This window comes from Vidua macroura, chromosome Z (genome assembly GCF_024509145.1).
Source record: "Vidua macroura isolate BioBank_ID:100142 chromosome Z, ASM2450914v1, whole genome shotgun sequence".
NCBI lineage: Eukaryota > Metazoa > Chordata > Aves > Passeriformes > Viduidae > Vidua > Vidua macroura.
The window spans coordinates 75,954,385-75,981,232 of NC_071611.1; the positions used below are offsets into that span (position 1 = coordinate 75,954,385).

Sequence of the window (26,848 nt, forward strand, 5' to 3'; positions counted from 1 at the left end):
CTTTAGCCTGGACAACGGGAGGCTCGTCAGGGCCCTTCAGGCACACTTCCATAGATCCATAGAGGACAGCGCTCACCCCAAGGCCTGCTTCCCTGCCAAACATCCCCGCTCTGCATCCATGTGCTTTAGCCACCTGAGCAGGTGACACTTCCAATTTGTGGTTTCTTGGCTTGCTAGGAGGAGAAGCCCTGCTGATTTTCTCTCTTCCCAGCAAGCAAAGATGCTTCTGCACAAGCTTTCCTGCCCTTTTCCTGCACCGAATGGGATTCTGATCCACTTTTACTTTTCCATGTCTGCCGCAGCAATAGCAAAGGCCTTGCTGGCTATTTCCTACTTTTCCATTTCACAGCTTTCAAGAGCTAAAAGCTCCCTTGTGCAGAGGCACTGTGCCTTGCAGATAGCAGCCATGGAGGACTATCAAATTCCTAGGCAAACAGAGTTCTCTTGAATTAGCCCATTTTAATCTGGCCGGAGTGACTTAGAATGCCGTTGCTAAGAATGCTGATGATTTCTCCTTCAAAGAGGTGGTTGTAGATGCCAGGAGAAAGGAGGTGCTAAACGATAGGTAACGGCCTGTCCCTCATGTTTCTCTCTTGCCACAGATGACAGAAGCAGCAGCAGTCTCTGCCCCGGCTCCCTCTACTCCTGGAGAAGAAGCCAAAGAGGAGGAAAAGGAGCAAGACGACCACGAGCCTGCAGCTGTGGTCACAGCAGAGCCTGATGCTTCCAAGAGAGTAAGTGCCAGTTGTGGGTGGTGCTGTCTTTAGTGCAAGGCAGAGCTGCAAGTTTCTGAGCAGCCAGCACTTGCTGTTGCTGGCTGAGGATGCTGAGTGCTGGAATCCCGCAGGACGCGGCCATTTCCTGCAGGCAGGGACAGCTAGAAATTGGCCTTTGGCCTGTCACCTTGAGGCACCCAAGAGCTGGGGGCTGCGGCTCAGCTTCTGCCTGCTTGGCTCAGTGAAGCTCTGTCTCTGGGCTTCTGCAGGGCCGTGGCCAAGGGCACAGGTGCTCGTGCTGGAGGTCACAGGGCTTTCTTTAGTTGTTTTCCCTTTGTGCAAAGGTGTGTTTGGCTTGTGGAAGTGTTCTGCAGTTTTCTGCAGCAGTTCTTCACTTGTACAGTCTCTTTTGGCTTTTGATAAGCTGCAAGGAGATGATTGCGTTGTCCATGAAGCTGGGGCAGGCCATTCTTGTGGGGTGAGGCCAAAGGAAGCAAGTGCCTTGTAGGGAAGGCTTCTTGCCAGGCAAAAAGCAGAAGGGGCGAGTTTCTGTGGATGCGTTTTGGGATGAAGCCTGCAGCTTTGGAAATGGCATTAGTGGCTCGGGTGGGGGTGAAGCTGCAAGTCCTTGACTGCTGTCTTGTGTTGCTGAGAAGAGGAAGGACATCTTGGAATTGTGGCTGCTGTATTTGACGTCAAAGGGGCAAGTTTGTGGTGGGGGAGCTGCGTGGGCCCAAAGGACCCAGGGGTGCCGGTCAAGAGCAGCTGAAGGTGGGCCAGCGCATGGCCAGGGAGCCAAGAAGGCCAAGGGTGTCCTGGCCTGTGTCAGCAAGAGTGGGGCAGCAGGAGCAGGGCAGGGAGCGTCCCCCTGGGCTGGGCAGCGCTGCGGCCACAGCTGGGAGTGCTGTGCCCAGTTGTGGGCCCCTGTGAAGCAGAAAGTCCTTGAGGGGCTGGAGCGTGTGCAGAGGAGGACACGGGAGCTGGGGAAGGCTGTGGAGTGCAAGGCCAAGGAGGAGGTGCTGAGGGAGCTTTAGCCTGGACAACGGGAGGCTCGTCAGTGACCTCCAGGCAGAGTTCCATAAATCCCTGCAAGATAGTGCTCACTACAAATGCTATTTCTTCTACAAATACCATCTCACTGCATCCAGGTGTTTTTCACACTTCATTTGGTGACTCTTTCATCTTTTGCTTTCTTCGTTTGTTAGGAGGAGAATTCCTGTTCAGTTTCTCATTTCTCAGCAAGGCAGGGCTATTTTCCTCAAACTTTTCTGCCCTTTTCCAGCACTTGTTGAGATTCTGCTTGCATTTTCTTTTGTAAGGTGATGTTTTTGGAGGATGCAGTATTTTTGCATGGGAACACATTTTTTGGGGCAGCGAGCTTGGTGCAGAAGGAGCTGTTCTGGTGCCAGGCCAGTCAACAGGGCCTTGCACTTCACATTCATATTGACAGTACCTCTGTCTTTTTGCAGCCCAGGGAATCAGTAAATGTGGTGTTTGGGAATTGAGCAGGAAATCAGTGGTCTTGCATTCCAGCTTGTCCTCAGAGATCAGAGGAGCTGGAAGGGGCTGGGCTTTATTTCTGATTACAGCCCCTTTAGCACTCTCAGTGTAGTCAAGTCCAAGAGAAGCACTTGGCCGAGCACAGATGCTGCAAGAATGCCATTCCCAGTGCAATGCTCTGCATCTGATTGCATTCCATAAGGACCTAAGTGCTCCAGATTCCCTGGGAGTGTGGTTTATTGAAGCAACAGGAGAGCAATCTCAGGATTGCTGCTGATCAGGGCAATGGCTACCAAGTGTGTGTAGCAACAGAAACGATAGGAAAGAGAGATTATAAGAGTGAGTACTATATTTCTATCTATCTATCTATCTATCTATCTATCTATCTATCTATCTATCTATCTATCTGTCATTTGCATAATTGAATCTTCTTGTCTCTGGTCCAAAGCAGTTGGAGGTGCAAAGTTCACCTAAAGCATCCCTTTCAGGAGAGGATTAGAGACACGTTCTGTTGACTGATTCTGAGCAGGCAGAGCTGTTTCCCCCTCCAGATATGGTGGTTTTTTTCCCCTCAGAGCTGTTTTCCTCCTCCAGCCTCTTCGTCCTGAGGCCCCCAGTTAATTCTTTAATTTTCTGCCTGTCCCAGAGAGGTGGAAGAATTCCATGTTTTAGGTGGTGAAGAGAACATGAACTCCAGAAGTGTCTCTCATAAAGGGTGAGCTCACCCAGGAAGCCACCTGCAGAGGCAGGATGGAGCTGTGGGACTGGGCTGGGTGTCAGTCACTACTGAAAGACAAACAGGACATGGCAGGAGCAGAGGGAGGCCCTCACCAGATCCCTGAGAAATGCCACACCTTCCCTGTCAGCTGCCTGAGAGGCTGTTGGAGCTTCAGCCCCAGATGGCCCCTGATTGTAGTGCCAGGGTCACTTTGGAATCTGTGCCTCCCCACGGGCAGAGAATGACCCAGGAGAGCAGCAGCACAGTGCTCTGGGAACGTGTGAGCCCATCAGTCCTTGAGTCTTGGCCCACAAATGTCGTATGGAAAGTTGAAACCCATCTTCTCTTGCTTTCTGTGCAGATCCTTCCAGAGAAAGAGCAGGAGCAGATTGCATTCTCAGAGATGCCATGCCAGACTCAGGGAGAGCTGAGAGCCCGAGAGCAGGAAGAGCAGCTCAGGCAGCAGGTGGAAGAGCCACAGGAGAATGGCCAGGTAAGCCTGACTCGCCAGGTGTCAGGGAAAGGGCAGGAAGAAGGGCATAAAACAGAGCTCTTGGGAGTGAGGAGGCCAGGAGTCCCAGAGGCACTGAAAGCACAGAGCCTTGGAATCTGCAGAGATCAGCACTGGGACAAGAGGGTTCCATTGGAAGCAGGTGTGGGTAGGGAAGCAGAAAGAAGTGGCTGAATAAATGTGATTTTGAGGCTGCAAGAGGAAAAAGCTGAGCCTTATGGCAGCTCCCAGTCACTTGCTCTGCATTTGTGTGTACAGAGCATCAAGGCAGAGCCAAAAGCAGAGCTGCCCGAAGCTCAGAGTGCCATCATGGAAGTAAAGAAGAGAAACCAGGAAGAGACAAGAAGAATTCAAGAGGAGATGAATCTCCATCAGCAGAGGGGCGATCAACAAAACCAGGTGAGTGAAAGAGTGGCAGCCACTCCACTCATGAAAGATCCTCTCTCTCGTATTTTACAGAACTTGAAGGAACAACTGGACACAGACTTTCAGAAAGCTCACGCTAAGATCAAGGCAAGGGAGAAGAGGCAGGAGGAAGAAATGAAAATCATCAGAGAAAAACTTAATCCCCTCCCTCAGGCTCTACAAAAGCAAGTGAGTGAAAGAGGGATAGCCACGGCAGTCACCAAACTGGTGGTTTCTGCCCTTCTGGCCTTCCCAGTGCAGAGCAGCAGGGAGCGGGGTGATGCCTCTGAGTGCCATCCTGCTCTAGTGTGTATCACAGTCACTCAGAAGGACATTTCCTGGTGTGCTGAATCTCAGCTGCTGCCCTGGACAGTGGGACTTGTCCTTTGGCCTTTTGGCCAGCAGTCATCCAAATTGATTCCTGCTGGCCTGTTCCTGCTCTCCTTGTTTCTTGAGGTGTTTTTACAGGGGAATATGGTGACCCAGATGGAGGATTGAAACAAGCTGTCTGTATCCCTTGTAAATCTGTTCTTTCCTCACAGTCAGTGACTCTTGACTGACAGGGACAAGCTGTAGTCTCTGACTGCTTTGTTCTGTTTGACTCGAGGTGCAAGTGTTGACATCTCACCGGGCAGCCGGCAAAGACTTCCGGCAAATGAGTGGCACTGAAGAGCCCCGAGGCGGGCGTGAGGCACAGGAAGTGTCCCCACCAAAGGTGCTACAGGTTGGGCATGACCTGAAGATGGTGCAGGAAAAGAGGACACATTGGGGGGAGGCCAAACACTTGAACAAGGAGCTGCAAGTGTATCTGAAGCCCTTGGAGGGGGAAAGGAATCCTTGAGAGGAAGTAGAATGGTCATTGTGGCAGTGATCCTTCAGAAAATCCATGAAAATGGACCATGAATCTGGCCATCCACTCAAGTAGAACTACCCTTTGGTTTTGACCCATCCAGTCTGAGAAGTGGACATCAGAAAAAACCCACTTAAGAGCCCTGCATGTTGCTGACAGCACCTTCCTAAGGGCTTGCATTTGAAATGGAATCTCAGGCTAATCTCTGCCAGCCACCTTTCTGACATAAACTCATTTCTTGTCTCAGATCTACAAGGGCTTTGTCACCAAACCTGCTGCAGCCTTTGCTCTCCAACCTGAGAAGCGGAGCCGGGGCGGTTTGTTCATCTCCAGTGCTGACCCAGCTGCTGCTCAGCAACAGGAGATCAAGGATGACTCCCTGGAGCTACTGAGTACGTCTGCTGTATTTCTTGTCTGAGGGACAGTCTATTGTGTGCAGGTGCCAGCATAGCTGTACCAAATGTTTTTCCTGAGTTTGGTGTCCCAGGGACATTTAGAGACATTTCCCCACAGGAACTGCTGTAGAAAAGCAGTCTCTGTGCTGGCCACCTGTGCCGCAGAGCTGTCTGCCTGGTTGTTGTTGTTACCCAGCCAACCACAAAGGCTTCAAAACTCCAGGCTCTGGGTCTGCCTTTTGAATGTCCTGGAAGCTGGGATCTCTGCTTTAAAGTGAGCATCTTGCATTTTGTTTCCCTCAGGGAAAATAGTGAACATGGAAAATCCTGTGATGAAATACACGGAACTGGAATATATTGGCAGAGGGTGAGTCCAACCACAGTTACTTCTACATAACCACGGGCCAGGTGTTTTTCTGGTGGAATATCTATGCAGTGTGAAGTCAGAACAGCTGCAAACAGACATCTCTCCCCATGTTCAGACACTGGGGATAGATTGTCCCATCTCTCAGTGCTGCTCCGAATTCGTGAGTGTGCCCAGAAGGCATTGGCAGAGACACCTCCATGCTGCCAAGTTCTTGCCTGCAGCAAGGAACAGGACCTGGAAGATCTCCTTGTCTCACAAGTGTGGGACAGTTCTGTGTTAATTTCCTGAGCATTTTTGTATATCTCCAAATCATACAGCCACACTAATAAAAGGGGAAGAAACGTGCTTGCCTGAAAGAGCAACCTACTCCCTGATAGCTGTCAGATAACAGTTCTCAGGAACATTTCTTTCCAAAAGATTGCAGAAGGAAATACTCCATGGTCAGGATAAAAACTGCACAGTTTAGAACCTGAAACCCAAGATGAAAGAAGGAGCTCTCCTTAGGAGCTGAGGCAGTAAACAGCAACGCTTCAGGGACAGGCCCAGTGCCCATGCACTTGAGAGGAAAATGCATCATCTGCCTTCGGGCAGAGCCGCCTGCATCCGGCAGGTTTTAGGCATTTGCAGCAGAGATCTCCTCTGTGGGCTGGCTTTCACTGCAAGATCTGAATGTCTTCTCCTTTCTTTGCTGCTTTTTTGTTTCTAGGACTTTTGGAGATGTTTGCAGAGCACTTGACAATGCCACAGGAGGGCAGGTAAATGTCAACATCTCCCGCAGGTCCTCTGGTGTGAGCAGCTGTGGCTGGAGCTTTGAGTAGAGCTGTGCTGAAAAGGCACAAGAAGCACAGACTGCTACCAGCCTGCAAAATACATTTGGGACAGTCTTTGTCCTTCTCAGCTGCCAGAAGGAAGGCAAGGAGGGCAGCAGTTCCTTTCAGAGAAGGATGTGCTCATTCGCTCTCCATTGCTAAAACAAAGGTGGTGCCTTTGAGCATCTCACTGCTCTTTGGGGCTACGGCTTCAGAGTCCTGAATTCTCACTTCTGGCTGCCAGGAAATGCATCTGAAAGTTACTGGTAGTTCCTTAGCCACCTGCAGTGCTGCACTGGGGAACTGCACGTAGGGAGAGATCTGCACGGTGTCCCTAAAAGCCCTAAGCCCTGCCCATAGCCCGAGATGTATCCACAGAGTATTAAGGCAGGGATTACTTCTTCTGAATCCCATACAAAGCAGCAGGGAGTGTGCTCAGAGCTTTGTGGGTGATAGTTGAGACACCACAGTTACCAAGTGGACAAGGCAAAACCTCAGTGGCCACGTGTCCTGTAAGTGGCCTCCAAGGGAGCAGAGAAATGGGCTGTTGCAATGTCAGTTCCTAATTACTGCAATGCCCAATCACAAGGCAGTTTGGCACAGCTGGGCTGTGGCATTGCAAAATCACTCGCTCCATGTGCCTTGTGGTCTTGTGCCGCCAACTTCTCAAGTTACTGATTTTCAATGTCATTTTAGGTGGCCATAAAGAAAATAAATCTCCAAGGACCGAGGAAGAAGGAACTAAAAGTCAATGAATTCATGCTCATGAAGACAAATAAGAATCCCAACTTGGTCAACTATTTAGACAGGTGAGTTGTTGTGAATGTTTGTTTACATATTGCAAACATGCATGGTAAAATTCCACTTTGTTCACTGGCAGAAAATAGAGCTGTAATTATTGGTTAATTATTATTGCTCTGCTCATCTCCAGTGGATGGGAAGAGAGTGCATCTTGTCTGCATGAGTCTTCCCTGGTACACAGAGTTTGAAAATTATTCAAAAACCTGCATCACTCATATCTTACTAAATCAATAGCCTGTAAGTTCACAGCCACCACATTGTTTTGGGGATTGATTTTTTTTCAAGGGTCCTCTTACATCCAGATAAACTGACATGGATTTCCCTTGGATTGTGTCCCCTCTTTTCCATTACTTTGCATGCCAGGAAGACTAGTTGCTTATTTCCAGAAACACGCAGTTTGACAGGTTTTTGATCTGTTCCTAACCTGCAGTTTTTACTTGCTGGCAATTGAAGACATCTCCTTTTTTCACAGCTGTGCCTTTCTTCTTGAGACAGATTGTAAACAATGCACAGCCTAGAGGGAATGTCTATTCCTTTCATTCTGTCCTTGTCACAAAGGGACTTGGAAACAAGAATCAATCAAGAAAACAACCTAGCCATGCATGTTTATCTCCATGCTCTTGTTTCCTTCTTTCAGCTACCTTGTGGATGGGCAGCTCTGGCTGGTCATGGAGTACATGGACGGAGGCACTCTGAGCAATGTCATCAGCGAGACCCACCTGTCTGAAGACGAGATGGCAGCCATCAGTCGGGAGGTCAGCAATCCCACCTGTGCTGCCCAGGGCTTGGGCAGGATTGTCTGGGAAACAGGGCTCCGACCTGGAGTGATTTCATGTGCCAAGCTTTGTTTCTGTGTTGCTGGTATGCTATGGGCAAGTAAAAGCCTCTCAAGTGAAATGCCTGCCAGTGCCCCTGCACTCACAGTACTCAGTTCTTGTACTCATATCTCCTACTGTTGTATTCTCACTGTCCCTTGTATCTGTATTTGCTGCTCTCCACCTTCCCTCCCTAAACTTTTATCTCCAGCCTGTCTGCACTGCATTCCTTGCCTGTAAAAGCAAAGGTGCTGGTGGCAGCATTTGAAATGATCAGCAAAGAAAAAAGACTCATTTCTCACAGTCCTCAACTGAAAAGGACACTAGTGCAGCCAAAATGCTCTTTGCTTCAGGAAGGTGACTGTTGTGATACTTCCAAGTCTGTGCTGAGGCCAGCAACAAAACCTTTGTCATGCAGCCTCCCACCCAAAGTGATCCACTTCACACCAAAGGGAGGGACTTTTTCTTTCTTGGCAAAACCCCTCACTTGTCCTCTGCATGGAGAAAGCACATCCACAGCAGCAGCAGTCATCCTGGCTGGTTTGCAGGGGACAGTCTACAACAACAGCAGCTGCTGTTGCTCTTTCAAAAGCTGACATGCCTTTCCTCAGAAAGATCCTGCTCTGCAAGTGGTGGAGCAGCAAGCTCTTCCTCGCAATGGCACTCTGTTCTGCCATTACTCACCATTCCCCTGCAGAGGGAATCTTTTAGAGCTGTTTCCTTTCTTGTGTAATGAAATGACATCACTAATTTTTGCCCTCCTGTTTCTGTTTTCTCTCTCAGTGCCTGCAAGGCCTGGATTTTCTTCACTCGAACCATGTGATCCACCGATATGTGAAGAGCAGCAACATCCTTCTCAGAACCAACGGCTCTGTCAAGCTGGGTCAGTGTATTCTTGGTCAGGTGCAGCATTCCAGGGACGTGGGCTGTGGGGCTGCTTTGAGTGACTGCCAGCTCCCCAAAAATGGTGCTGGTGGCAGTGCAGGGCCCCCCACTGGGAGCTGATGACACAGTTGCAATGTGCACAGAGATATAAGGAACCACGAGAATTCAAGAGTGGCGTTGCTCTGTGTGTGTCTCTTCCAGAGGGAGGGAGCTACAATGTAAAGCTTCAGGGGAATGAAGGCCACTGCTGTGAGCAGCCTTAAAACACCTGGGGTTTTTTGGAAGTGGTCAATACCATACTTCCTTGGCTAAAGCCCCAAGGAAACCAAGCGTGGACAGTTCTCCAGGAGACTCAACAGCACATTCTTAGACTGAGAGTGGGGAATTCTTTTGCTTGATTTCCTAACTTGAGCTGGCTTTCATGGTATGTTTTTTTCTCCACAGCTGACTCTGGCCTCTTTGCTCAGCTCACCCCTGAGCAGAGTCGACGGAGCTCAGTGGCCAGCACTTCTGGGTGGATGGCGCCTGAAGTGGTGACAGGTCAACCATGTGGCCCCAAAGTGGACATATGGTCTCTTGGAATCGTGGGCATCGAAATGGTGGAACGAGAAGTTCCTTACCAGTATGAAACTCCTGTTTCGGTAAGGTGCAAATACTCACTGATCCTGCTTGTCTTTCTCACCTGTCCCATGGTCAGTGTGCCATTGGACAAAATCCCATTGCCATCTGCTGGCACCACTTCCACCAAGGTCCCCTTCTGAAAATGTCCCTGCAGCACATCAGCATCTGCTGTCGATTTGGTTGCATCAGAAGGGAAGAGGAAGGTAACCAGTTCAGAAACCTAACCAGTTCAGAAACCTGCCATTTTGGCCTCCAGCCATGCCTGAAATTTCTCATTTGCTTTTTGAACCCTGCTGGAGCTCGGTCTCTGAAGGACAAGAATTTTTTCAGTGGAGAGATTAGACATGTGGTAAATAGCCTGAGAAATGGAGGTTAGACCTTCCCAGTTTCAATTTTATAGAAAAACAAAAAGCAAAAAAGAAATAGAAAAAGAAAAAGAAAAAAAGAAAAAGAAAAAGAAAAAGAAAAAGAAAAAGAAAAAGAAAAAGAAAAAGAAAAAGAAAAAGAAAAAGAAAAAGAAAAAACGAAACAACCACCAAAGCTATGCCCAAGTAGTTTTGTGTAGGAGCGATGGTGGGTAGGACAGTCAGGGTGGACAGAGACGAGAGCACTTTGAAGCCAGGTCTTGGAACTTTCGGTTTATTGCAAAGGGCATGGCTGCAGGGGCCCTGTTTGGAGCTGCCAGCCACAGCTCGGAGCAGGCCCAAAAGAGGAGCCCAAAAGAGAGACCTGAAAGAGCGAGGAAGTTCTGGTTACAGCCCACTAAATCTTCTTCTGTGCTGAATATTCTAATTGTCACTAACCAATCTAGTACAAGATACAGATCCTATAGCATTTAGCTACAGCCTATAGGAATCATTACATTACCATACTGTGTTACATTTTAAACCCTAAAAACTACTCTTTGCACCCCTTCTGCCAAGCTAGTAGGGTCTGCTCTGACCCTTGGACCTGTCTGCAACCAGAGGGTATTGTTTAATCAAAAGGGGATTACCTTCAGCCAGCCATACCATTGTTTTCCAGTTGCTCAGTAACTAAGGCTAGTAACTATCTCAAAGCTTACTTTCATTTCAATCTCGCTTATAGTTTCCATATTCTAAAAATCTTTTGACAGGCAATCATATTTAGAAGGTTTCCCTGTTTCATCTTCCCCAACACTTTTGCTTTCTTGTTCTTTTTTTAACCACAGCACATCAATTTTCCTCCAAACTGTAGCATCTTTTCCCAACCCTGTTGGCCTTCAAAACTTTCAGGCTTTCAAATCATCTGTACATTGTTCAGTCTTGCGTGTGGGTGGCCTGGATAAGTTTAGGATGTGTTTTTCTCCGACTGCAGTTAGAATTGTACACTAAACTCTTGGCTGTTTCTGGGTACTTTAACAAGTTGATGAGCTTGCAGCCAGGTGCCTGGGGCTGGGATCCAACGTGGGCGGTTGACGCCGGTGCTGTGTTCCTTTACCACAGGAGCAGGGCCATCCCTGGCTTGCACAGCTCTAAGGACAGTGAGGACTCCAGCTCCCCACCATGTCCAGTGGCTGAGCCCAGTTGCAGAGAGACAGGATAAAACCCTCTTTGTGACATCTGGGGCTGTGGGAAAAGGAAAGAAAGCTGCCATAATTATTTATACTCAAGGGGAGTGTGTTTGCTGTTTTAGGCTTGGAAATTTTCCTCTGGCTTGAAGAGGATAATAACAAAGTCTTTTTGGTCACCATCTATTTCAGTGCCACCAGCACAGAGCTGTTAGTATTGTGATGGGCATTTTTATGGAGACCAGGCCACAGCCTGGTGCCATGGAGAGCTAGCCAAAACCTCCCATTTCTTACCCAACACTTTCTGCGATGGGGACACCATTAATGCATTGATTGAGTATCCAAATGAGCAGAGGGTGACCATAGGGATGGCACTTCTTCTGATTTGACCTTGAAAAGTTTTCCTTTTGCCACTTAAAGAAGCTGAAACTTGCAGCTGAGAGACAGAGCTGCAGGTGGCTCCTGTGTGCCCAAGCAGGCATTTTCATCCCAATACATTTGTGCAGGCATCTTAAACTGTCTGTGTTGAATATGAGATTCCAAATGTTTGTTTCCTTACCTGGCGGATTTCCTTTTTTGCCTTCCACGTACCGCTGTTTTCTAGAAGAGGACAAGAAGCTCGATGAGTTTTGGTTTATGACCACTGTGCTTAAGGGACCAACAAGCACTGCAGAGATGCCTTTCATGTACTAATCCTTGGAAATAGTAGAGTTAGTTAGTGTAGCAGAGTCTGTCTTCTCAAAAGCCTGTCAAGCTGGTGCAAATCCTCTGAAAAGGAAACATGCTTTGCTGATGTAGTTCCCACTAACTAGGTCAGTCAATGAAATCAGCTGCCAAGGCAAGATCTGCTGAATGCTGGAAAAGCTGTGGCTGCACTGGGGTTTGGGTTTTTGGTTGGTTAAGGAAAGTCATCTCTGAGTCTCTGCCAGGGCAGAAACTGCCCTGCAGAGTGGAGCTTAAACAATGGGATCTGAGAGAGCACTTACAGATGGGAAAGAAGCAGCTGGAGCCTTATGTTTCCTTTTTCCCCAGCCTCAACTCCTGATAGCCAGAGGAGGGAGACCAAAGCTGCGGCAGCCCAACCGATGCTCGTCTTGCCTGCGTGACTTCTTGAGCTGCTGCCTGCAGACAGACGAGGCACGGCGCTGGTCTGCCAAGGAGCTCCTGCAGGTAAAATGCAAAGGGGCTGCAGGTGAAAGAGTGTCTGAGGGATGGGCTCCTCCTCCAGTGAGGTCCAAGGCATCAGATGAGCCCCCGTTCCTCCTCACCTCCACTCTTGGTGCTGTTCAAATGAAAACGGTGAAGAATCCTAGACTGGGCTGGGCTGGCAGGGCCCTGTGAAGGTCATCTGGTCCAAGTGTCCTGCAATGAGCAGGGACATCTTCAAAGAGATCAGGTTGCTCAGAGCCCTTTCCCACCTGACCTGGAATACCTGCAGGCATGGGGCACCTACAAGCTCTTGGGACAACCTGTGCCGGTGTTGCACCATGCTCCGAGTAAACAAGTTCTTCCTCAGACTTACTCTAACTTGATCCCCATTTTGTTATTAAAAATATTTGCCTGCATTCAATTGTTAACTGGCCCTGATAAAAAAGATGTCCCCCATTTTCTTCAAAGCCACTCTGAAGTCTTGGAAAGTGGCAATAAAGTCTCCCTGGGGCCTGTTCTTCACGAAGCTGAATAACTCCACCTCTCTCCGCATTTCCTGAGAGGACAGGTGCACTGTTTTCTGGCTGTTTCTGTCACCCTGTTTTGTAATTTGGTGGGGTGTTCCGTTTCATCTAATGGCAAAAGAACTGAAGTAGAGCAATGCAGGGTACAGTGCCATGGAACTGCAGCAGCCAGCGCCACTCGGCTGGCCCTGCTGGGAAGGAAGGTGCCATCCAGCACAGGAGGGGCAGGGCATGGAAAGGTAGACACTGCTCTGTCTCCCTGTGGAAATTAGCACGGTGCCTGTCTCTCAAAGACAGGGACCTATGTGGGTCATTGGAGTTTCCTGAAAGGAAGAAACCCCAGGGACAGAAAGCACCATTTCTAGAGCACTGGCAGGGCAAAAATCCCAGCTAGATGAAGACAACACAATACAGAGATGAATGGGATTCTGGGCCAGGTTTGCCTGTGATGGCAAGGTCCAGCAAAGGATGACAGGGGAGCAGATGTCCCCGTCACTCCTCTTTCTGGGTCTTTCTAAGTACCAAAGGAATCCTGAAGCACTGAGCTTGGAAAGTCATGGTTCACTGCTCTTTGTTTTTTTTTTTTATCCTGTGGACAGCATCCATTTGTAACATCAGCCAAGCCAGCGTCCACCCTGGTACCACTCATCAACTCAGTGAAGAAGGAGAAGAAGAAGACAAGAAGAGTCAAGATATTATCTCCATAACCAAGTTAGAGTAGGATTGTAGAGTAGGACTCTAGAGTAGGATTGTTGAGTAGTTTTGTAGTATAGGTTTATAGAGTAGGATTGGAATTAAATAAAGTTTCTGAAGCATCAACTCATTTGGAAGATTCCCCTCCTTCTGACCCCTTCAGAAAACGCAACATTTCCTTCTGAATTGCCAGGTGTTTTTGATTGGTGCTAAGACACGCTTATGGCTTCTTTGGTATGGTTTAAGTGGAGAAGGCTCTTCTTCATTCATCCTCTCCAGACCACACTGCCTTTGGAATACGGCCCACTGGTCCCTTTTGGCACATCTGGGGCACTTCTAGTTGAGGCAGAAATGGCAATGGCATTAGCAGGAAAAACCAAAGGGGAAGAGGGGAAGCCAAACCATCCTGTGCTGATGCAGGCCTTCAGCTGTGACTCGAGAGCATTTGGGCACCTGCCACTTGGATTTGTATCCCTAAGTGCAATGTCTCTGGCTGGAGGAGAGCCTTGCTCAGCTGAGAAAGCAGCAAGATCAGAGGGGGTGCTCTGAAAGGTCTCCTGCGGTGCAGAGCTGTCAGCGACTGTGAGGTGAGAGTGGGCCCGGCCTTGCCCGGGCTGGAGGCGCAGCAGAGCCCCGGCAGAGCCCGGAGCAGCCTGAGCCTCGGCAGAGGCAGGCTGCCAGGAGGCCCTTGTAGCTGCAGGAGGCAGCAGCCCGGCCCTGCGTGCCTCTTCCTGGTGTCATGAATGAGGTGCCATATGTCAAGTTCAATAAACTGCAAGATTTAAACTTTAGCAGCAATTTTAATGGAGGTATAAAAAAATATAAAATAATAATAACGTCAAATATAATGAAGTAGTTACTAAGAGAAATTTGGCAGTGGTTCTGATAAAGCATAAACAAAACCAACCGGGGGACGGGGGAGGACCTCTCACCCTGCCGCACGTACAAAAGGCAAAAGAATCCAAGCACAACTTTTATACTGTATGCTAATACATATTCATCAATAGTTCCTGTAAATCTCCTCCCAGTTTTGATTCTTGAAGTCTACGTCACCATATTACACAGCGCATGTTCCCGTTGTTGCTGGGGGGTCTTCTGGACTCTTCAGGGGTCTTCTTGGATGAAGGCCGATGGTCTTCCTGGCTGTCCTCTGAATAACCTGGCAGGTTGCGCATGCACATGGAGCTTGGTGTTACATAAGTAAGCATTATGTTCCTGTTTTGGGTTCTCTATCTGGAATTATATCAGCTTCTTTGTCTTCAAGGCTGTTCTTGCCTAAGAAGAAGTTGCCTGGACTATTATTTGTCTCAATGTCGATTCCACTCTTGGAGGTTTTCCCAACTTTGTCCTTCCCAAGGCTGTTTGTGCTAAAATATCTCAATACTCCATCCTGGATCTTATGAACATCTGCGAACATCTGTTTTGTGATGCTAATGACATATCACTTTCCCCTATTACTTTTTAACAAATATTTTCTAAAATATCAATATAGTTACAATTATTAGCACAAATCATCTTCATTTATCACATCTCCATCTGGCTGTGTTTGAAGGTAGAGGGTCAAAGCAAACTCCCTTGGTTCCTCCCTGAGCCCTGCCCAAGAGGAGGATGAAACCAGATGTGCCTGCACTAGAAGTTATGGTAGCTTGTTTATTCAACAGTATAAAATCTGGGCCCTCTCACAGCAAAGTTGGCAGCCTGGCCTGAGGGTGGGCGAACCACATAGGAATTCCCCGTTACTGGGAGTGCTTCTCCAATCCTTTGGTGTGACAGGGCATCCCCAGCTGACGTGTGTGTCAGGACAATGGTCAAGTATTAGGGTAACTGGTGATGTGTCTTTCTTCATCCCTACAGGCAATCTTTTGTAGCAATAATCGGGTGCATTGCTTAGCTTATCCTTCTGTACTTCTTTGCTGCTTTGCCCTACAGGAAATGGCACTTCTTCCTTAAGTTGGTGTGGGTGTCTTTGGTGCTGACCCTGCCAGCAAGCCATTCCCTTCAGAATTGGACTCGGTGGATCCCTTCCAACACAGAACGCTCTGTGATTCTGTGATCACTTCTACAAAGTTTGCTCAGAATGACTTTCAGCTAAAACACTTGAAATTATTTGCTGAAATTAGAGTTGGTAGATAGTTCTTGTTGGTAAACAATGGAGGGAGAGAACAGCTTCATGTGGTTTTTTGGGGCGTTGCTCCAATTTTGTGGGTTCCTCCCTCCATTTTGGGATATCGCACCTCCGTTTTGGGGGTCTCCACCCAGCGACTTTGGCTTCCATTCCTTCCACTTTGGGGCCCCCCTTTAATTGTGTGCACCCCATCCCCATGTTCCACCCATGCCCAGCGTCCCCAGTGTGCACTGAATGGCCAGCAAGGGACTGGGGAATGCTGGGACCCACAGTGATGTCAGCCATCCCTCCTGGTTACACACAGGACTCCTCGGCCCTTTTTGGGGTGTCCTGGAGTGCCAAGGCCACGGTGAGGAAATGTCTTTGCTGCCATGCTGTGCAGGATCTTGCTTGGCTCATTATGGCCTCATGTCCCCTGTGAAAAGAAGTGACAGCACCAGCACCAATCTGTTTTCTCTCTAACTGGAAACAGCTATTCTGAAACAGTCTACAACAGCATTTCAGTTTACATAACACATTATGTTTCTTACTCCATCATGTCACACGATTAATTTGGGTGAACTAAGTTTTTTCCTAACCTATTTCTGTGTTTGAAAAAAAAAGACCTTGATATTAAGGACATATGAGTTTCCCTCATAGCATCAGGTATTACTCCTTTCCTATTAATGAAGTCTTTGAAGATATCCAGTTCATGCCACAAAACATCTTGATCTTTCTTGTTGCTGTCAGGGATTAATGAATATATAAATCCAGCAAAGTTATTACACTTATTGCACAGTGCCTTTAAAGTACATTAACTGATGGCCACAGTTCTAATTGTTAATATTTATTGTACCTTGATTACGTAAGTCATTACAAGGTAAAGAGTTCCTCTGGCATTTTATTAACTGAAACTGCTTGCAAGTTAAGCATGCATACACTCACTGGTCTCATATGGTCTCAGGCTCTGCAGATTTCCAAATTACATCGCTCACATTAGTTCTTGCTGGATGACCAGGGCACTGTAGTATGGAGCCAACACACTTCCATACTCTTCCAAGGCATTTAAAGCAGAAAATATTGCACCTATCCTTTCAGATGCTATCTGCTAAGCCTCACAGTTGGCCAGTTCTCACAATTTTTAAACTAATCTCCCACTTCTCGTCTAATCTAGATAACACTTTATCTTTTGTTCTCATCTTAGATGCATGCTTCACACACTAGCTTTCTTTCTGGATCAGAAATTCACCCATTCCTTATCTTCTCCCTGCTCATTGTGAACAATTTTTGGTTTGGTTGAATTCATTTTTTTCCTGCTATCTTTTCCTTCTGGGCATCAGCTGTAGTTAACTTTTTTTTGCATTTGTACCAGTCCCAAGAAAACCTGGTGCAATGGTTTCTGACTTTCCCTGATAACAAAGCAAAAAATGTGAATTTCAGATGGCAAAACCCCCACATTTAAAAGACAAACTATGCTGTGCAGCAGAAAGTACAATTCCACTTGAAGCATCCCTGGTGGGAGGGGTATGTGGTGCCTAGAAAGTTGTGAAGAGAACAAGGAAGGAGGGCAAGGAGTGAGAGTTCTGTACTGCTGTGAGTAGCAAAATAGATTTGATATTTCTCAAAATAAATATTTAAAAGTTTGTATGTTTTCTGTTTAAGACTGGGGGTTTTAACTGTCAAGCCGTTGGGTATTTCTCTTCTTATGCAAGTTAAATAAATCTTTCGTTTTTCAATATAATTTATAATGCACAATATAAATTTTCCATAATGCCCTGATTTCTAAATTCAAATAAGCATATACAAGACAGTCAATGCCAACGTTAATAACAATGCTGTAGCACTACTAGCTGCACTTAATCTCCAACATTGATATACCCAAAATCAGACATCTCTGAAAGATGAGCAAGAGACACCTGATTTCCAGAGATGCTGGACTTTCCGGAGTTTTCACCAAATCAACAGCACACCTAAGTTCTTCTGATCTCTGAAAGTCAAGTCTACCTCAAATCAGATGTTGAACAATAGAAAAAGAAAAGCACTGTAAACCTCTCCAAATTTACCTAGAAGTGGTTTTGCAGTAGAAAACAGCTGAAGTCACTGCATAAAAAGATGCCAAATGACCAAAATCAACTGACCAAAAAAATGGAAGAACTTCCTTCTAGATAACATTCAGCCCTAGCATTTTCAATTAATCTCTTTCAAAACCCACTAACAAAACAGTAAGTTAATTTGCAAACAGAAGTTTTAATTTAGTAACATTCCTTTGAGCAAGGTAGCCAGGGTGTGCAATGCAGGACTTTCTCAGCATCCAGAGCCCAACTGTCCAGAATACCATCTCTTTCAATGTCCTAAATACTACATCCAGCCCTTTTCACACACTTGCTAAAAAGTTCCCTGTTGCTCCATGAGGTTCTGGTTAATAGACATGTCAGGGTTATCCGAGTGACACTGTCACCCAGCACAGATGGGTTCTCTTGGGGATATTGGCAGAGTGAGGATAGCACTAAACCATAGGTACAATTCAAACTTTGTTTTCTTAACAGGATGTTATGATTGATACAGAAGAGAATTTATTATTAGAATGGCACAGGATTTCTACAAGCAGAGTCAACATAGTACAATCTGTAACTAGCACGGTAGGGAATTTATAATACAATTTAACTTATAATTTCTCATCACCTGAATCTCTGCAGCTCAGGTCAGATCCCAATCCATGGTTTGTTGTATCAGTATTACAATGACAATCTCGAGGGGCTGGGGAGCCAGAAGTTGCAGGGGCTGCCTGGGAAGTCAGAGCAGGGCCTGGCAGCCAGGACCACCCAGCCATGGCAGCCAGATCAGCCCAGGGTATCAGACACTTCCCTGGGACAACAAAGGGCAGGCTGGGACACGGGACCAGGGTGGAGCTGGCTTGGCCACCAGGCACTCACATAACGTGACTCTGCACACGTATACCAAGCTACTAAGATGCAGGTATGCTCAGATCTGAATCTGTGCCTAGCCTATATAAAGCATGCCCAGGTAATATAAGGGCTAAATAGAAGTAATTTCCTATGTAAACCTACTTTTCCTTTCTTTTTTTTTTTTTTTATTTTTTTTTTAGGGAATTGAAATTAAAAACATAATTTATTGTCTATAATGCAACTTACAAAACACATATTGTTGATGTTGCTGTAAGATAGATGGGAGAGTTAGGTATTCTAATTGCTGCCACTGCTGCTTCAGATAAAGCTGACCTTCACTGTAAAAAGATTTTAAGTAACAGACATATAATGTGAGTTCAAATTAATGTTATAGAAAACATCACTGTGTACAGCAAACTGCATCTGCTGCCAACAGAGTAATGGTTTAGCTAGGAAATTGCTAGTTAAATTCTCATCAAAATCTTGTGTCTGAAGTCAGTGTATTACCTTCTTCACATTAGTTTGTTTAGATCCACTTCTCATCACAGATCTATGATTTAAAGCTCCATCTAGAAATATAAGTCTTGTGCAGCCTTTGCTGTGGAATTCTTAGCAAGTAGAGCTGTTTGAAAACTCTTACAACAGTATATTCAAAATATTTTTTTTTCAATCTAGGATTAAAATACTTTAGAGAGAATATTAATGTTTAGATAGAATATTAATGCCTCTTTTGAGAAGCTTCCTAATAATTTTTCACCTTTATAAATGCTCAACCACCTTGTAAAACTGTTCTGAAAAGTGTACTTTTTTGTGATGATGATGATTAGTAGAAATGAGAACAGATTTGCCCCTTTTTCCAAAAATATCCTAAACTGCTCTCCTAATCAGACAGGTTCCTATTCCTGGATCTTACATAAGGATCCACATTTTGGATACAGAAAGTTAGAAGTTCATTTCCTCATTTCTTGTATATACATGTAAACAAAGATATTGAATAGTCCCACTATTTTTTTGCCAAAGTATGTTATTTGAAGCTGTATTTCTGTTAACAAAATACCACTTTGGTCAAAAAAAGTGGGGGCACATGTCAAGATAAATGGTCTTTTTGTAGACTGTGACTAGGAGGTAACCTCAAAACCTTTTGCTGCAAGCTACTTATGACTGCGATAGGTACATGTGTTCTGTGCTCCAGAAAATTTCTGCAACATAGGTTTTGTTTTCATCAAAATATTTCAGTGAAACAGTATTCTAGTAGGAAATTACATTCTGGATAAATTAATCTCCCTAGGGAGCACATCAGTTCCCGTTTCAGCAAAGACACAAGCACATGAATGACGGGGATGAAATCCTTCTGCCTTCAGTCTTCTCCTAAGCTCACAAGACATGGGATCCCTGCAGTTTTCATGCTGCCTTGATAACATGTTGTAGACACAGAAAGATCTGCTAGCACAGGATCATTCAACTCTCCCTCCTGTCCTCTGTCATTTGCTCACCCTGGAAACTAGAGTTTCTCAATTTAGGAGTGAGGAGTAGTGGAGAAAGCTGTGGGAAGACCTGGGGCATATCTGATCCTGTTGGGAATCACGCTCTTCCCAGCCTTCGTCCTGGAGTCGTTGCTGAACTCAAGGTATGTCCTTTTTAGGGTTTCAGTGAAATCTGCTTCTCCTGCACCCCGCCAGCCAAAGAAGTACAAAGAAAAAGACATTTTGCTCTCCAGACGATCCTCAGCTGACAAACCAGCTCAGTCCTCAGTGAAGCCTGCAGAGAGCAGTAGCTGTTCCAGCCCCTGTGCTAGTCCTCCTTCTCCAGTGTCTGGAAAGGTAGAGTTCTCTAACATATCACCCTGCTCTTCCAAAGTAATAGAATTTCTTGCTGATCTCATTCTGCAATTAGGTATTTTACTGATAAATTAGGAACCTAACTTAACTTTCCATTTATAACAGCTGCATAATACTTCCTTCTGGAACTTAAAATCTAGACGAAATATCCTTGTTTCACTAGTTTAATACAGCAAAAATAATTTGTGGACTGCTGAGGTAAAGCTATGCAAAGTAGAAAAAATGAGATTTTAAAACAAAACTTGTTCTAATAAACGTGTATTCGTTTTTTCCAACTACATGAGTATATTATACGCACACTTTGAAGTTTTTGGATTCTGCCTTACTATGACTGATTAGGGTTTTTGTAATGGTTATTTTAACAAAGCACACATTTTTAATGAGAGTATTGTGGTAGTTGTCCCTGTATACTTGAATAGTAGACTGCAGTAGCACTAAAGAGATCATTGAGAGGAAACTTCATGGACTCGTTGGAGGATTTAGTAATTCCTCTTGAATCTTTCAGATTTTCAATTAAGACAGTGTAAAAGAAAGAAACTATGTTTCCTGAATGCAGAAATGCGGGTAGTGGGCTGTAGGCTGCACTCTAGGATGATTAATTTTGGTGTCATCTCAAGGTGTGTCAGACTTAAACCAAGTCTAATTAATCACCAGACTTTTTAATCCTATTCTGTTCTACTTGTTTTCTGCCCCTCATGGATGAATTACTGCGGAAGGGGCTAACGGCGGGCCTGTCAGCTAAAGGAGCGAGGAGAAGCTGAGAAGCAAGAAGCTGATAAGGAGCTCTCTCCAAGGCTGTTACCAAGGAGACCGAGAGAAGAGAGGAATTGAGGAAAGATAAGGAGAGAACTTCGTAGCTGGACAACGTAGTTTTAGAAAGTTAGCTGAAGTCACTGTTACTTTTCACCAGTGGTGTTATGTTGATTTATTGATGCCAATAGTTGGGGCAGAAGAAGTATAAACAATTAGAAAGTATATAAAAGGTCAGCCACTGTCGATAATAAAGAGTTGCCATCTGAGACTGCGTGTGGTCTCTGCTTTGTGTCGCGACCACCTCGACAGCGACATGTGGTGATCAGCGAGTGGAACAGCCCAGTGTGAGTGCTCAGTCGAATCCATTTACAAGCAGTGCTTGAAATAATGTCAAATCAAACTCTGACCATGGATCTCTTAAACAGCAGCAACAGCAAACACGATCAGTAATTTACCAGATTGGATTGGCAGTAGACTACCTCCTCGCAGAGGAAGGAGGGATCTGTGGAAAATTTAATACTTCAGAATGCTGCCTAGAGATCGATGACCACAGTCATGTAATTAAAAATGTTACTCAAAATATTAGAAAACTAACCTGTGTTGGAACGCTTGTTTGGAGAATCTGATTAGTGGGACAACTCGTTCACCTGGAATGGCAAATTGTGGAAGAAATTGGTCTTCTTTGTGGTGTGTGCACTAGCAAGTGTAATATTTCTACCATGTGTAATTCCATGTCTAGTCCAGATAGTAACCAGCATTGTCCAAAGCAGCATCATGCTGCAAGGTAACGTGGAAGGGAAAAATGGTGAAAAAGTAACCGTAATAAAAGAACAGAGTGATCAGAATGCCAGAGATATGCTTGAACATCTCATTTTCCACAAGCAACTGAGAAAAGTCGAAGTGGAACTTTAAAAGGTTGATGCAGGCTAGAAGCCTGATCAAATAGTTAGAGGGGGGAATTGTTAACAATAGGTTAGAAAGGGTTGTAAAATAGTTGATAATTGTTAAGCAGGTGCTGTTAGTTTGGTTATGGTAAAAGGGGTTAAAAGGGTATTTATAAGAAACTCGGTACTCAGCATACTGTATTACACCTGTGAAAAACGCCAGTCACTTGTGTTAAAATTTTAGAAGTTTAATAGTAAAGAATAGTAATAAAAACAGGACAGTAAGAATTTGGAGAATCAAAGTTAGGACAACAAAAGACAATAAAAAGCAAAGAATAACAGACATCCGTATGCTCTTGGGCACTAAGCCACAAAAGCATACCTCGCTAACAAAGGATTAACCCTTCAAACCCAATATGCCTGTTGCATATTTATCTATCTCATACATTATTCACAAATTCTTTCCAAACAAAGGGTATTTTCTGGTTATTGTCAACTTCCCCCCTCATCTTGTAAATCAGTGTTTTGGCTCCAAGAAGTCTGGAAGAAGTCTGGTTCTTCCTGATAAGGAGGCAATAATTCTTCTTTTGAAATTTTGGTGTCTTGTTGCTGTTATTTCTGTGCAAAGAATTTCTTGATGATCTTATCCATTCCTTGAGCTAGTTAAAAAAAGTATCTTACATCGCATCGTTTCTATTTTAATATTATCTTAGAGCCTAAAACTATATTTACCACACTACTTAAAAGGATTAATACAGCACTACAAAAATTAATACAAAATTAATAAGTTAATTAACATAACTTTCCAACATAACATGTATAGTATTCATTTTGATATTTGTGAAAAGACAATCACATAATATGCATTTTTCACACACCTGAGTAAAGTGCACCACCCCCCAAGTGAAACCAGCCAGCCTGGACAGAACTGTAATGGGCCAATGAAGCCCCTTAAACTTTCATGCAAATGAAGGATCCAAAAAGAAACAAATCCAAAGGGACAAGAAACAGGATAAAAAGGGGCATCTGACCCACTGAATTCGCTCCACCTGGAACATTGAGGACGTGGCTGTTCAAGAAGACCCAGTGCCAGCACCGCGGCATCCTCAACGGGAACCCTCCTGCTCGGCCTGCGGGCCCCCTTGCTTTAGGCCTTTTTATTATAATAAATGCTGAAATCACTTTTAGTACCGGGAGTGTGGTCCCATTTTTAACTGTACTATATCAGAAGAATTTACTAAAGCCAATAATAGTGAAAGTCAATAACTACATCAATTATTCATAACAATCAGTTAACAAATGTTTTCTGAATATGGGACTGTGAAGGCAGTGGACTTGGACGGGCGTCCTGGTTGGGAATGGGAGGAAATTCAGGGAAGTGATGCAAAGCTTTTTTGTAAGTGACAGTCTGTTGAACCACTGAGAAGCTGGACACGGCTCTGTGAAACACGCATGTTAAAGACAAAAAAACCCGGGAACTGTCTCTTGCGATGGGTGAGGAGGTGGAGGGCCCTGGCCCCCGTCTCGGCCAGGCCGGGCCGGGCGGTCCTGCCGCGAGCCAGGCCCCTTTCCCCCTCCCCGGCCACCCGCCGGTCGCCTCATCGGCTCCGCCCTGGCCAGGCCAGTTTTTGATTGTTTTATGGGACTTTTTCTATGTTTGTCCCCATTTATGAAGGGATTAAACCAAAGCGTAAACATAAATGTTAAAAACAGGCAAAATGAGGCTAGGATCTTTTAAAAAGCTCCGGCCTGTTTATTAAAAATCAAAGCAAGTGAAGACGGGAGCCCAGGGTAAGCCTGTGGCCTACGCAGCAAGTCAGAGATACAAGTGTCAGCCTGTAGGCAGCACAGGCTGCTTCCTTGGACACTGGCTCCGCAGAAAGACCCAGGCGCTCAGCACCCGGGGGTTTTAAAGTCTCTTAAAGCTGCCGGATTGGTGCGCTCTTGATCCTTTCATAGATTGGCCTTTTTCCGGTCACCGGTTGGTCCAATTTGCGGTGCGTTCCTGGCCAGTCATTCTGGGATGCTTCGATGTCGCTGGCTGGCTCGTTGTCCGATTACAGTCCGGGCTGCTGTCATCAGGCCGTGAGGTAACCTTCTGGAAAGTTCTTACCACCCTCCTCTAGCGGGCACATGCTCATGCTACAGTACATTTAACTTCAGAACTTACTGCATTAATTAGGCCTAACAATTCATTACATTCATTAACAATTCATAACAACATGACATCATTAACAATTTATAACCCCACCTACGAAAGCCAATTTTATTTATAACAATAACGTTGAAAGAAGTGGGGGAAAAAGGTTCTCTAGACCAGACTGCAGTCCTACAAGGGGATATTGTGAAAAACACCAATCACTTGTTTTTTAAAATCTTAAAAGTTTATTAGCAATAAAATAGTTATAAATAAATAGTAATAAAATTAGAGTAATAAAAATTTGGACAATGAGGATTAGGACACTACGAGACAATAAAATAAAATATTAAAAATTAAATTAAATTAAATTAATTAAATTAAATTAAAATTAAAAAATAAAAATAAAAAATAAAAAATAAAAAATAAAAAATAAAAAGCAAAGAACTACGGATGTCCAGATCTTTTTGGACACTAAACTGCCAAAAACATGCCTTGTGAACAAAGGAATAGCCCTTAAAAGCAACAGCCTGTTGCATATTCATATATCTCATACATGATGCAGAAATTCCTTGCAGATTAGGAATTTTTCTGGGTTTTGTCAACTCCTTCCCCTTAATCCTGGTGGCTCCATAAAGATGGAAAGAAGGTGGAAGAATGTTTATCTTTTCCCATAAGGAGGCAGTAACTCGTTAGGTGTCCTGTTGCTGTTATCTCTGTGCGAAGAGCTTCTTGATTATCTTATCCCTTTCTTGAGCTAGTAAAAAATATCTTACATCGCAGAGTTTCTATTTTACCATTATGTTGTAACCTAAGACTATATTTAACACACTACTTAGAAAAGATTAATACAGTATTACAAAATAACCCTCCATAATACATATAGCATTCAATTCAATATTTGCCAAGAGCCAATTATAAAATACGCATTTTTCACAGATATTTACTCTGTGACCACTGAGCTCTGTATAATGGAAGTCTCTACGGCACTATATGGGATCTTGCACGTTTGCCTGATTATCAGCACAAGAGACAAATTGTGTAACTCAGCAGACAAACTCTTAAACAGAGGAAGACAGGCAAGGAAGTCCTACCAGTGTAGAAAACATACCAGACTCAAAAAAGTGTCATCCCTCATGCATAGGTGTCTAAGCTACTTTTTAAGAATGCCACAACCTCCACGTGGGCTCTGTCCTAGCACTTCACTGTTCTCTTCTGCAAGTTTCCTAATTTCAATTTTCCCAGATACAATTTGAATTGCTACTTCAAAAAGGAAGTTAACACACTGATTTCTGCCATTAGAGTGGGTAAGAAAAACAGTCTTTACATATTTAAAGCCCAGAATGAGATGTTCCACCTTCTTTTGAGTAAAGAACCCCATGTTTTGTATCTCCAATCATCATAAGCTGCTCTTGTCTTTCTCTAAATGATCCACCAACTGAATGGATGACAGCACACAGAACTAGACACCAGCTTAAAGCGTCACTGAAAAGAGACTGGAAGGCAAAAGCAGAAGTCCCGCTCTGCAACAGCACAATTCTGTTAATTCAAGTTTAACTTGAGAACCACGATAAATCTCATAAAGTTTTTCATCCAGCTCACATCCTGTATGTCTACCACCAAATGTGCTTATCCCTACTTTATGTCACTTGATTTTTTTCAAGCAACAGCTTCATCTGTCAGCACCAATTGTGACTCTTATCCCACAGCAAGCCTCCAATTTTCCCTAGCTTGATGTCATCTCAGATTTAAGAAAGTTTCCCCCTTATTATGTCATCCAGATCATTAATCCTTTGGTGGTTGCATTCTTTTTTCTTTCAGTTGATAAATGTCATCTGTTTTCTAATTATTACGCTGTAGAGTTATAGAGAACTGGGGGCTGTGCCCACATGAATACTAAAGAAGCATAGGATGCTCTGTACCTTTGGGTGCAAATTAAAGTGCAGCTATTAAAGCAGGCAGGATTTTGTACAGTCTTGCACTAAATGGACAAGTTGTTCCCTTCAGTAACATTTTTCACTGCTTTCTTCAGGCATGGATGTATTTTTTGTGTTAACACTCTTGAGCTAAACATCATTGGTTTTCAGTTGATTAAGTAGATACTGCTTCAGAAGTTTTCCTGGCACCTGAAAGTAATGATCCCAGTGATTATTTAAAGAAATTAAAAAAAAAAAAAATGCAAACCCCAAAGCTATAACATACAGTCCTAACTGGATATTTATCACAGTGCTCATCTCTGATCACTGGGGGCAGAAAAGTTCAGTTAAGACACTGGTGTTTTCGAATGTTTCTTCCACTTGTGTAGAAAAATAAGTTGTTACGTGCAGGGACTGTCTCGCTTGTCTTCAGCATTCCATTTCTGGAAAAAGATCTGGGCTGAGATTGTGTGGAAGGTGATTACTTAAGGAAGACCCTTTGAATGCAGTAGTTTGAAATAATGGAGGCTTGGGGGGTGAAACACCAAAGTGGTGGGTTTTACCTCGTTCTTATAGCCCTTGTTTGCAGTGTGCACTTTGGGTACCCTTAAACATGTCATTTATGTTGGACTGGTAGTAGCATTCTAGATTAAATAAGAGAGGTTGAATAGGTAAAACTTGGACCTGCTGGAACTGTCTTTTTTAGTAGAAAACAATGGATAATAAAGATGACTCAAACTTTCTTGGGGAATATTTTGCATTCTAGAAGAGAAACAGAAGTACACTCTTGCTGAGTGGTGTTCAGCTCAAGGCAACAGTAACAAAAGGACATCTCGGAGACAAAAATCGGTTCCAAGGGCAAATGAGGAGTACAAATGGTTGGATGATGGTGGTGACACAGTATTTAATCAAGTGGTAAGTTTTTTCTTTAGTTGGAAGAGACATTTATATTTGTGTTGTATTACTAGCCATTTAAAATCTGTTTTCTACAGGTAGTTCTGTAGAGTCTTTGGGGATATTAAC

General features: G+C 44.6%; 2 protein-coding genes and 2 long non-coding RNA genes across 4 annotated transcripts; all 4 read left to right on the top strand.

Annotated features, from left to right (window-relative positions):
- Nucleotides 1–696: 696 nt before the first annotated feature.
- LOC128822151 (uncharacterized) lies at nt 697–3,750 on the top strand. Its single transcript, XR_008441370.1, has 3 exons — nt 697–734; nt 3,296–3,427; nt 3,704–3,750. It is a non-coding gene; the product is annotated as an uncharacterized LOC128822151 (long non-coding RNA).
- A 1,235-nt stretch (nt 3,751–4,985) lies between these two features.
- LOC128822383 (serine/threonine-protein kinase PAK 3-like) lies at nt 4,986–8,483 on the top strand. The gene is made up of 6 exons (XM_054004079.1): nt 4,986–5,092; nt 5,399–5,462; nt 6,169–6,217; nt 6,968–7,080; nt 7,710–7,943; nt 8,480–8,483. The coding sequence occupies exons 2-6, from the start codon at nt 5,413–5,415 to the stop codon at nt 8,481–8,483; spliced, it is 450 nt and encodes a 149-aa protein (XP_053860054.1). The 5' UTR covers nt 4,986–5,092; nt 5,399–5,412.
- A 275-nt stretch (nt 8,484–8,758) lies between these two features.
- Nucleotides 8,759–13,413, top strand: LOC128822150 (serine/threonine-protein kinase PAK 3-like). Its single transcript, XM_054003754.1, has 4 exons — nt 8,759–8,770; nt 9,217–9,413; nt 11,954–12,091; nt 13,194–13,413. Exons 2-4 carry the CDS (start codon nt 9,291–9,293, stop codon nt 13,299–13,301), a joined length of 369 nt encoding a protein of 122 aa, XP_053859729.1. The 5' UTR covers nt 8,759–8,770; nt 9,217–9,290; the 3' UTR covers nt 13,302–13,413.
- Nucleotides 13,414–19,945: 6,532 nt separating this feature from the next.
- On the top strand, nt 19,946–21,154 carry LOC128821805 (uncharacterized). Its single transcript, XR_008441238.1, has 2 exons — nt 19,946–20,117; nt 20,852–21,154. It is a non-coding gene; the product is annotated as an uncharacterized LOC128821805 (long non-coding RNA).
- The last annotated feature ends 5,694 nt before the right edge of the window (nt 21,155–26,848 follow it).